This window comes from Penaeus vannamei, chromosome 10, assembly GCF_042767895.1.
Source record: "Penaeus vannamei isolate JL-2024 chromosome 10, ASM4276789v1, whole genome shotgun sequence".
Lineage (NCBI taxonomy): Eukaryota > Metazoa > Arthropoda > Malacostraca > Decapoda > Penaeidae > Penaeus > Penaeus vannamei.
Genome location: NC_091558.1, coordinates 21576731 through 21589230, shown reverse-complemented (window position 1 = coordinate 21589230; position 12500 = coordinate 21576731). Strand labels below are relative to the sequence as shown.

General features: G+C 39.2%; 1 protein-coding gene across 1 annotated transcript in view; it reads right to left on the bottom strand.

Moving 5' to 3' along the window:
- Window positions 1-1123: 1123 nt before the first annotated feature.
- LOC113819917 (homeobox protein Nkx-2.5) overlaps window positions 1124-12500 on the bottom strand; it is a 24370-nt gene continuing 12993 nt past the window's right edge. Inside the window, exons 5-8 of the mRNA XM_027372150.2 lie at window positions 7179-7355; window positions 4832-5062; window positions 3412-3626; window positions 1124-1803 (exon numbers count right to left, since the gene is read on the bottom strand). Of these exons, the coding sequence (XP_027227951.2) occupies window positions 1324-1803; window positions 3412-3626; window positions 4832-5062; window positions 7179-7355 (1103 nt within the window). The 3' untranslated portion in view covers window positions 1124-1323. The remainder of the gene's footprint in view (window positions 1804-3411; window positions 3627-4831; window positions 5063-7178; window positions 7356-12500) is intronic.

Genomic DNA, 12500 nt, shown 5'->3' with positions numbered 1-12500 from the left:
TATTATGGTAATGCAAAACTTCTCTCGGTAAAGATAGAGAATTTGTCTTCGGAAAATGAATGTTTGTTGACAAGAAATATCTCAAGAAAACAAAAATCTATCTATATTTTAGTTAACAAAAGAAAAAACAATGTCTTGAAAAAGAATATTTTTTTCTCTCATCACAGATATTTGGTCATGTAAAAAAATAGGGGGGGAAATTAAACTTCTCGTTAATATAATTATTCTCTTATTATTTATTTCTTTTCATTTCTTTCGGTATCATGTCATTGCAGTTCTCTCTTCTCAGCATATAAAAAAGATAATATGAACACACAGTAAAACAATAAAATGCACAAGGAAGAGACATCGAAATTCCCGTTTTCTTTGCCATTCAAAATAGTCCATAGTTGCCACCGTTCTCTTTATGAATTTGTTTGTTTGTTTGTTTGAAAGGAATTCCCATTGAAGGTGGGAGAGGGTGGAGGGAGAGGAGAGTTACTCATACTTGGTTACTCATCGATTTACTCATGTGATCTGGCTTACTCATTGGTCTGCTATTAAGTTGTTTTTTTTTGGGGGGGGAGAGAGAGAGAGAGAGAGAGAGAGAGAGAGAGAGAGAGAGAGAGAGAGAGGGAGAGAGAGGATTGGAGGGAGAGAGAGGGGAAAGGAGGAAGTGAGAGGGGAAAGGAGGGAGAAAGAGAGAGAGAGAGAGAGAGAGAGAGAGAAAGGCGTAGTGCTTCAAAAAAAAATAATAAAAAAAAACAGTACATAGTCACCGCGTTCAGTACCTCTTTTCAATCTCTTTACCAAACTTCCATTTTTTCTTCTTCGATAATCTGAAATGATGTGAATAGCAGGGCTTTATATGTATGAATAAATAGAGACTGACGGACATCCCGTACTTAAAAACATAGCTCTAGATTTCTCCCAAGATTCATGTTAAACTTCCCAAAGACCCGTGTATACGAGGGTTATGTCCTGCACATTTTTATCCTCTGGGAACTCACGCGGCTAGTCACACATGCTATTGAAAACCTTACCCAGATTAAAGGGTAGCGCGGTAATGTATGCTAGTTAAGATTTCTAAAGGAACACCAAGTTGTGAGCATTGCTAGCGAAGACCGTCAATAGGATTGGTCAGTTCGAGCATCGCTGGTATCACTAATAGGTTTCATCCCCCTATCCCTTGCCTCTCCTTTCCTCTGTACTCCCGCCTCTTCCTATCTCCTCAACCTCACCTCTCTTTTTCCCTCCTTCCTCTCCCCCTTCCACCCTACGTCTTCCTTTCTTTCTTTTATTTCCCCGTACCTTCTTATATTTTACTTCCTCTCCCTCTCCCCCTTACGTCTGGGCCGAGTAGGAGAACCCGGGGGCGGTATACTGCGCGGGGGCGAAGGAGGGGTCGGGAGCCTCGGCCATCGTGGGCGGCGCTGCGTAGTGCAGGGTGGCGGAGGAGGTGACCGCGGGCGTGAGGGCGTGGCTCCCGTACTGCCCCTGGAGGCCCGGGCTATTATACGCGGCGGCTGCGGACATCATCCCCATCGAGGCGTAAGTCGAGTGGGGCAAGGAAGGCGTCGGGATGCCCCTCATGTGAGCTGTCGCCTGCTGGTAGTACCCGCCCACGTCGAGGAACGAGGGCGTGTAGGAGGGCGTGGTGTTGAACTGGGGCGGTGGAGGGTGGTGCACGGGTACGGGCTTTCCGTCACGTACCAGCACGGGCACGGGTACGCGGCGGGGCGAGGTGAGGGGGCCAAGTTCCACGCTGCGATCCGTCCGCTGTTTCTTCGTCTTGTAGCGGTGATTCTGGAACCAGATCTTCACCTGCGGGGGAAGGAATGGTTAGTCATTATGAATATCGTGCTGCAAATGTAATAAATAACGAATGATAGTCTATGATAAATGAGGAATGATAAAGTTTATGATAAATGAGAATCATAATTGATAATTTGTGAGGAATTACTGTCTATGATAAATGAAGAATGAGTATATAATAAATGAGGGATAATAGTCTATAATAAATGAGGAATTAGAAAGTCAATGAGGAATGATAATGATAAATGATAGTCTTTGATAAATGAAGAATGAGAGTATAATAAATGAGGCATGCTAGAGAATACTATAAACCTATAAACAAACAGATAATCAAATCAAAATGGCAATATAAGCTTTTTACAACATATCTAAATACATCTCTAAACTAGGTCTAAATAGAGTTCTAAGCCACGTTTAATAACAGCTCTAAACCATATTTGAACGGAGTTTTAAAGTAGGTTTATGAGAGCTCTAAACCAGGTTTAAATACTGCTCAAAATTCAGATTTGAAAGGAACTCTGAAAGGAACCGGATTTAAGTAGATTTTAAACCAGTTTCATATAGAACTGTAAACCATTTTTAAACAGAGCAGTAAACTAAACCAGATTTGAACGGAGTTATGTTTAAATCTGGTTTAGAGCTCATTTAAACCGACTTTACAAGGTTTGAACATAGCTCTAAACCAGATATGAATGGAGCGATATTTTGTTTATCAAGTTGTTCATCCTAAGACCGCTGTCCATTCACTGCATCCACTAATCCACTTAATCTTTTACGTTCCACCTCATCCGCCAAGCCAACTTATCCTTCACGTTCCGCCTCGCCACCAATTCACCTAATCCCTCATGCTCCACCTCATCCATCAATCCACCTAATCTTTTACGTTCCACCTTATCCATCAATCCGACTTATGCCTCGCGATCCACCTCATCCACCAGTTTTAGTTCCAATCCAAGAGGCATATGATTATAATTGATGTTAAAACAGTCAAATTCTAGTTTTTTGCATGTGAATTATTTCGAATGTTAGAACGTAGAAGATTAATAATGATAATAAAATTACATCTATTTTTACGTTTAGGTGGAAGAAATATGATTTTTTGATACTAAATTAATTCATTACTGCAAAAAATTATGCTGAGAAAAAACAATTTCTGAGAGAACGAGAGAAAGAGAGAGAGACTGGCAGAGGAGAGAGAAATAAATAAAGAAAGAAACAGACAGACAGACAAAGAGGATCAGACAAACATCAAGATATAATGAAATGAATTAAACAGACCCTCTCAAAAACAAACAAGTAAAATAAAAACAATAATAATAACAATAATGATGGTAATAGCAATGATAATGATGATAATATTGATAATAATAATAATTATTATTATTATTATCATTATTATAACAATGATAAACTGAGAAAAGACTTTAAAGATATAATAAAATAATAAAAAGACAAAACAAATAGTAATAGAAAATGAAAAAAAAGTAATAAACAAGAAAAAAAGACAAAAGATAATACAAAAAAACACCCCATCCCTAAAAAAAAAAAAAAAAAAAAAAAAAAACTTCGACCTCCCCAACCCAGTAGCACCAACCCACCTTGCCCCGCCAGCCCTACCTGCGTGGGCGTCAAGTTGATAATAGAAGCCAGGTGTTCTCTCTCGGGCGCGGACAGGTAGCGCTGCTGGCGGAACCTGCGCTCCAATTCGTAAGTTTGTGCTTTGCTGAACAGGATCCTCCTCTTTCTTTTCTTACTGTTTGTTTCTCCTTCTCCTCCTCCTCCTCTTCTCCCCTCTTCCTCTTCCTCTTCTTCGTCTGTGGTCTCCGCTGTGCCTGGAGATAATGGATGTTGTGATACGGTCTTGTGATAACCGGGTTGTGGCAATGGTGGTTGTGATGGGAATGATGCAAGTATTGGTTATGTTATTTTGGGTATTGGTGATGACACGTTACTTTTTTATTACCAATATTATCATCATGATTATTATCGTTATTGTTATTGTTGTCATTATTATTATCCTTATTATTATCATTATTGTTATTAAAGTTATTACTGTTACTATTATCATCATTATTATTACTGTCATCGTCATTATTACTATTATCTTTATTATCAGTAAAATTAGCGTCATTACTTTTACTATTTTTATTATTATCATTATCACCATCATCACCAATACCATTATCATAATCATCATTATCACTATCACTATTGCTATTATAATTTTCATCACCCTCATTTACATCACCATCGCAATCTCTCTCTCCCTGTCTCTGTCTCTCTCTCCCTGTCTCTGTCTCTCTCTCTCTGTCTGTCTGTCTGTCTGTCTGTCTGTCTGTCTGTCTCTCTCTCTCTCTCTCTCTCTCTCTCTCTCTCTCTCTCTCTCTCTCTCTCTCTCTCTCTCTCTCTCTCTCTCTCTCTCTCTCTCTCTCTCTCTCTCTCTCTCTCTCTCTCTCTCTCTCTCTCTCTCTCTCTCTCTCTCTCTCTCTCTCTCTCTCTCTCTCTCTCTCTCTCATAAGGTGCTGGACTAGCAATCTTGCGGACCTGCGTTCAATCCCACGCCCGGCCAGTGAGTGGTAACCCCGGCCACTCCTTGCACACAGGGGGAGATTTGGGCAAAATAAAACAGACAGTATGTCACAGCAGAGAATATCCATTGTAATAAATGGAATTAAAACTAAATCTTAAATCTAAATCTTAAATCTCTCTCTCTCTCTCTCTCTCTTTCTCTGTAATAAAAGCACCATCATTGTACTGCCAATCTAATTACCATCATTATCTTCATTTTCCTCATTACGTTATCAACTCACACTAATCATCATTGCAGCTCACTAGACTATTAACACAATCACAACCATTTTCACTACCATTACCATTATTTTCATGGTTATTATTCCATGGTGTTATTATCTAATGGTTATTAGATAATAACATATTAGATATTACCATTACCATTACTTTAACGGATATTATTGGATGGTTATCATTTCCATTTGGGTTATCATCATTACCATTAATTTCCATTACCATTACATACCCTCAAGCCTCGGCTGTGTAGAATCGGGTTGTGAAACTGGTTCCTCCTGTTTTTCTATAGGTAATAACCCTTGCTGTTGTTGCTGTTGTAATTGCTGGTGTTGTTGCTGTTGCTGTTGTTGTTGTTGCTGTTGCTGAGGGCTCGGAGAAATATGAGGGGGAATGACATCCACTAAATGGTGGGGACTGACCACGGAGGCGTCCTGGCTGAGGATGGAGCGAGGGTCTGGAACTGGGGTGGGAGGGGCTTGTCATCATCATTATCATTATTATTATTATTATCATTATCATTATTATTATCATTATTATTGTTATCATTATTATTATTATTATCATTATTATTATTATTATTATTATTATTATCATTATTATTATTATTATTATTAGTATTAGTATTAGTATTATTATCATCATCATCATCATCATCATCATTATTATTACTATCATTATTATTATAATTATTATTATTATTATTATTATTATTATTATTATTATTATTATTATTATTATTATTATTATTATTATTATTATTATTATTATTATTATTATTATTATCATCATCATCATCATCATCACTATTATTATTATCATTATCATTATCATTGTTATTATCATTATTATTATTATCAGCATTATTATTATCATCACCATTATTATTATCATTATCATTGTTATTATTATTATTATCATTACTACCATCATTATTATCATTATTATAATCATTAGTATTTTCATCATTAGTTGTAATAGGAATGGTAGTAGTAAAAATTAAAAATGAAGAAAAGAGAAGAAAAAGTAAGCAAAATGCTATTTTTAAAAAGTCAAGATACATAATAAAGAAAAAAATGAGAAAAAATATTTCAGGAAAAGAAAAGAAAAAAATATTAAAGGGCATGAAAAAGAAAAAAAAAATTCTAATAAAAGAAAAGAGCAAGAGAAATATTGTAAGAAAATAAAAGAAAAACAGTATGAGAACAGAAATAAAGATGAGAAGAGAAACACTTTAAAGATATCATAAAAAAATAAAATATTTTTTTAAATATATCATAAAAGAAAAAAAATAGAAGATATTGTATTAGAATAAAATTTAAAAATAAATATAAGGAAAGAAATATAAGAAAAAGAAAAGAAAAGAAAAAAATATATATATTATTAAAAAAGAAAAGAAAAAAATAGAAAAATATTATAAAAAAGAAAAATAAATAAAACATTATAAGAAAAGAAAAAGAACAAATATACATAATCCATAAGAAAAGAAAAAATATAAGAACAGAAATGAAAAAAATGAAGGAAAAAAAATGAGATGATTATAATGGCTTTATAGAATCAATCAGTTTCTTAATACGCTCAGTCAACTTATCACTCATCTGTAGAAACCCGCGATTAAATGTTGAATTAAGACACAAAGGAAGCATTGCTAATTACCTGAGGCGTGATGTGCAAGTTCCGTTGACTTTTGTTATTGATTATGTCTTCGTCGAAAAAAAGTCTACGGTGTTTCATTTTCGCATTTAACAACATCAAAGTCCGATTCGCAAAAGGGATATATTTGCGACGGAATATTAGCAAAGTTATAAGATAGGTATATGAAATAAATAGTAAAGTTATATGAAAAAAAAAATTGCAAAGTTATAAGAAAGATTTAGTACAATTATAAGAAAGTTATGGGAAAGTTATAAGAAAATTTTAGTAAAGTTACAGGAAAGTTTTAGCAGTTATAATAAAGGAAGAAAAAGATTATTGGAAATACATCGGAATGAATAGTCATAAAAATCTGCATTTTATCAATATCAATATTATCATAGTCTTAATCATCATCGCTATTATGACTATTATCATAATTATCATCGATATCATCCTTGCTATGATTATCATTACTATTCATCATTATCACCGTATTGAAGATTATCCTTATTATTATCATTACTATCATAATCATCAATTTACTTATCATTATCATTATCATAGCAACGGATATAATGCTGCAGGTGGTGATGACAATGATTATGGTGATGACGATGACAATGACGATAATGATGATAATAATGATAATAATAATAATAATAATAATAAGAGGAAGAAGAAGAAGAAGAAGAAGAAGAAGAAGAAGAGGAAGAAGAATGATAATAATAACATTAGTAATAATAACAACAATAAACAAATTGATTCAAACACCTCAAAAAAGGCCCAAAAAATCCCCCCAAAAACAACAATATATGTATATATATATATATATATATATATATATATATATATATATATATATATATATATATATATATATATATATATATATATATATACATATATTTATATATATATACAGCAGAGCACACAGCCACACGTACTCGCCAGGGGAGAGGTCGAGAGGTGCGGGGAAGGCTGAGGGAACGCAGGCTGAGGATTCGTCTCTGTTGTAGGATCTTGAGTCCTTGGCTGAAGACTGGGAGGATTCGGGACCTCGTGAGGGGAGCAGATGCCCGAGGGGAAGCTGCTGTCCACGCCTACGTTGAAGTCGGGGGTCTCTGGTGAGGGGAAAATGAGGAGAGAATGAGGGGATGTTAGGGGGAAATGGGGAGAAAACGAGGAGAATTAGGGGAGAAATGAGGGGAATATGGAGAAAAACAAGGGAAGAAGTGAGAAAATTAGGGGAAAATAAAAAAAATAGGGGAAAAGGAGAGGAGATTAGGAAAACGTGAGGGGAGGATGAGAGGGAGAAGAAGCGAGAGTGGGAGATGGGGGAGAGAGCGATAGAGAGGGGGGAAGGGAGGCTGAGGAAAATGGTGAGGGGGAAAGACAGGTAATGGGAGAGGGGTAAAGAGAGAGAGAGTGAGGGATATATATCCATATCTATTTTTGTATCAATCTATCTATCTCTAAATATATACATATGTACACACACACAGGAAAAGAAAGAGGAAAAAGGGAGGGGGAATAAAGAAGAGAAGCAAAAACAGAAAAAAAGAGATCAAGCATATGAAAAAGAAAAATAGGAAAAAACAAAAATGAAGCAACAAAATACAAATCACAAGGAATAAATTTCGACTTTTAAAAAACTTTAAGATGGCCAGCCCTTCCCCCCATCCCCCCATCCCCCCTGTGCCCCCCTTCCCCCCTATGCCCCCACCCCGTCCCCTCCTCACCTTCGACGCCAATGAATCACACTTTTTTATGTTTGTTTTTCATCCTTTAAAGGAAATAGATATTGACAAGTCGCGTCTCAATCTCTTCCTTTGTTGTTGTCACACTCGATTTATTCCCTCCACTGCCTTTCCCTTCCTCCTTTCTCTCTCTTTCTCTCTCTTTCTTTCTCTCTATTTCTCTCTCTCTCTCTCTCTCTCTCTCTCTCTCTCTCTCTCTCTCTCTCTCTCTCTCTCTCTCTCTCTCTCTCTCTCTCTCTCTCTCTCTCTCTTCTTCTTCTTCTTCTTCTTCTTCTTCTTCTTTATTCTCTGTCTCTCTTTCTCCCCCCCCCCCTCTTCTCTCTCTCTGCCTCTCTCTCTCTCTCTCTCTCTCTCTCTCTCTCTCTCTCTCTTTCTCTCTATCTCTCTCTCTCTCTCTCTCTCTCTCTCTCAGTTTGTTTCAATCCTCATTCGTTTACATATACAAACGTTCAAACATCCCCACTTTTTCTTCCTTTATCTAAAAAAAAAAAAAATTCCCTCTATTTTATTTTTTCCCTTCTCTCTCTCTCCCTCTTTCGCTCCCTTCCCTCCCTCCCTCAATAAATCTCGGGACATAACTTGTTTCTTTATCGCAATAGGGGAATGGGGGAGGAGAGGGAGGGAGGGAGACGGGAGAGGGAGTAGGAAGGAGGGGGAGAGAAAGGAGGGAAGAGGGGGAGAGGAGAAAGAAGGAGGGAGGGAGGGGAGAGGGAGTAGGAAGGAGGAAGAAGGAGAGAGAAGGAGGGGGAGAAAGGAGGGGAAAGAGGGAGGGAGAGGAGAGGGAGTAGGAAGGAGGGGAGAGAAAGGAGGGGAGAGGAGAGGAGAAGCAGGTGAGGGGGAGAGAAAGGAGGGAAGAGGGGGAGAGGAGAAAGAAGGAGGGAGGGAGGGGAGAGGGAGTAGGAAGGAGGGGGAAAGGGGGCAGGGGAAAAGAAGAAGGAGGATGAGGAGAGGAGAGGGAGAGGGAGAAGGGAGAGACATTGATAAGCGCGTGAAGGAGCGTCGGTAAGTGATCGTTCTCCCCCTCTCCCCACCCCCCCCCCCCCGATGGACAACAATAAATACATGGGAGTAAATGGGCAGAGGAGAAAGGGGGAAGGAAGAGAGAAAAAAGGGGGAAAAGAGAGAGAAAAAAAAGAGCAGAGGAAGAAAAAAAACAAAGTGTGGGTGTATGGAAAGGAAAATAATAAAAAGAAAAAAAAACTATATATATATTATTAGCTATCTCACCTACGTAGTGGAATATACGTCTGTATTACGACATATTTGTTATAATATTTCCATTCATATTATGTCTGTTATCAGCCTATCTTTGCTCTGTGTTGCGTAATATTTGATGCGTCAACTTAGCACGCTGTCTCTCTCTCTCTCTCTCTCTCTCTCTCTCTCTCTCTCTCTCTCTCTCTCTCTCTCTCTCTTCCTCTCTCTCTCTCTCTCTCTCCCTCTCACCTCCCTCCCTCCCTCCCTCCCTCTCTCTCTCTCCCTTCCTCCCTGCCTCCCTCCCTCTCCCTCCCTCTCTCTCTCTCTCTCTCTCTCTCTCTCTCTCTCTCTCTCTCTCTCTCTCTCTCTCTCTCTCTCTCTCTCTCTCTCTCTCTCTCTCTTGTCTCTGCTCTTTGTCTCTGTCTCTCTCTCTGTGTGTCTCTCTCTGTGTCTCTCTTCTCTCTGTGTCTCTCTCTCTGTGTCTCTCTCTCTCTCTGTCTCACTCTCTCTCTCTCTGTCTCTCTCTCTCCTTCTCTCCCTCTCTCTCTCTCTCTCTCTTTCTCTCTCTCTCTCTCTCTCTCTCTCTCTCTCTCTCTCATCTCTCTCTCTCTCTCTCTGTCTCTCTCCTCTCTCTCTCTCTCTCTCTCTCTCTCTCTCTCTCTCTCTCTCTCTCTCTCTCTCTCTCTCTCTCTCTCTCTCTCTCTCTCTCTCTCTCTCTCTCTCTTTCTCTCTCTCTCTCTCTCTCTCCTCACCCAATCAGTATTAAATACCGTTTATTGTGGTACTGACGCAGCGACCCTATCTCAATCATAAATTTATGTGACCATACAATTCTTTATGCAAATATAATAAATACATCGTTTACATAAGGACAAACACACGTAGACACAGCAACTCAGACTAAATACACTCGCGCAAACAAAAGAAACCATCTGTATACAAAAGTCCCAACGCATAATCTTTCTGTTGAAGAGATCGTGCACATGCGCTGAGTGTCTCCCTCCTCCTCCTCCTTCCCCGCCCCTCACTTAATAAATGAACAGGGGCGTTATAAAGCCATTAGCGCCCCCCCTAAGAGACTAACTGGGTGTAAGTGTACTAATTTAAACCTCCACTGAATATATGAGGCGCGATATAGGGAGTTGGGGGGGTATTCGTTAAGCTTTCCTTTGCGTTTCACACGATCTTCATTTGTTTCGGACAAAGCGCGGGTCGACGTTCCCCTTCCTTATATTTTTGGCGGGAATTTTTATCTCTTTTGAAAAAGTTACCACAGGGCTTCTCAGCGACTCCCACCACGGCCTTTCGAGCGCTCCAGGGAAAGAAAAGAAGCCCTTTTTTAATGCCTTACCCTAAGAACGCCCTTTGTTTAACCCATTTACGCAGCTGAGACGATATTTCACGAGGCGGCGAAGAGAAAACCGGGGCGATGGCGGCGGCGGAGGCAGCGGCGGCGGCGAACGGAGAAAAAAGGGATTCAATTATGTGGCATCCGGTCTATGATGTGCTGGGAAGGCTGGAATAGTTTAAGGCAGAATCAAATTGTTTTAACGGGCTGTGATAGCGACCCTAATATTTACAGGGCCATATTTTTGTTCTGGTTATTACGGGGGTGGCGAAGGGAGAGAGAGAGGGAGGGAGGGAGGGAGAGAGAGAGGGGGGGAGGATGGGAGAGAAAAAGAGACAGAGAAAAGAGGGAGAGAACAAGCGAGACAGAGAAAGAGAAAAGAGAGAAAGGGAGAGAGACAGACAGACACAGATAAAAGAGAGAAAGAGAGAGAGACAGATAAAAGAGAAATAGAGAGAAAGACAGATAAAAGAGAGAGAAGGAGAGAAAGAGGGTGCGTCTTCTCGTCCAGTTTGGCCGCCTCTCTCGGGGTTAATTTTCCTCTTCATCCTTTTACGCTTATTTAACCTCCTTTGCGGGAAGGATTTCCGCTCGTTGCTTTTTAATATAACATTAATAACGTTATTCTTATGTTCTTGTTCTTATTGTTATTATGATCATTGTCATCATCCTTGTTTGCTGCTGCTATTTTTTTTTTTTTTTATCATTACCATTATGGAGAAAATTATTTATAGATCATCAAAATTACTATTGTCATCATCATATGCATCAACAACATAAACCAATATAAATAATCTAAATATTACGAACCAAAAAAAAAAAGCAAAACGCCATGAACCGTCATCCTCAACACCATTACCACCCTCACCAATGTTATCACCATCATTACCACCATCATCACTACCACTATTATCACCACCGGCATCATCACCACTACCAGTATCACAACTATCATCACCATCATCACCATCACTGTCATCACCACCATCATCATCACCATCATCACAACCACCATCACCCCCACCACCATCACCACCACCATCACCATCAGCACCACTGTTATCACCTCCAATCCTTATCGCTTATCCTTCTCCTAAACCGAAGAGGGCGAGCTCCCGCCTCTCCCTCGGCAGCCAGCGGGACCAACGGCAGAAGGTGGAACTCATTAAGGTGCGATTCACCTTTGGCCTTTGGTTAGGAGAGGGAGAGAGAAAGGGGGAGAGGGAGAGGTAGAGGGAGAGGGAGAGGGAGAGGGAGAGGGAGAGGGAGAGGGAGAGGGAGAGGGAGAGGGAGAGGGAGAGGGAGAGGGAGAGGGAGAGGGAGAGGGAGAGGGACAGGGAAAGGAAGAGGGAGAGAGAGAGAGAAGAGAATGATAGATAGAGAGAGAGACAGTGAGAGAACAATTGATATATATAGAGAAAAAAATGAGAGAATGATAGACAATGAGAGAGAGAACAATAGCTTAATAGATGGATACACAGACAGAGAGAGAGAGCCAGAGAGAGGAGGAAAGACTAGGTGAGATTTATCGGGTCGGCGGCTGAGTGTTGAGCTGTCACGCGATCAATTAATCTTCGCGTTCAATAACAACAGCTTATGGAGCAAGGGAGAGAAAGGGGGAGAGGGCTGCCTCTCTCTCTCTCTCTCTCTCTCTCTCTCTCTCTCTATATATATATATATATATATATATATATATATATATATATATATATATTTATATATATATATATATATATATATATATATATATATATATATATCTTCCTCTCTCTCTCTCTCTCTCTCCCTCTCTCTCTCTCTCTCTCTCTCTCTCTCTCTCTCTCTCTCTCTCTCTCACTTTCTCTCTATCTATCTATCTATCTATCTATCTATCTGTCTACTATCTCTCTCTCTCTCTCTCTCTCTCTCTCTCTCTCTCTCTCTCTCTCTCTCTCTCTCTCTCTCTCTCTCTCTCTCTCTCTCTC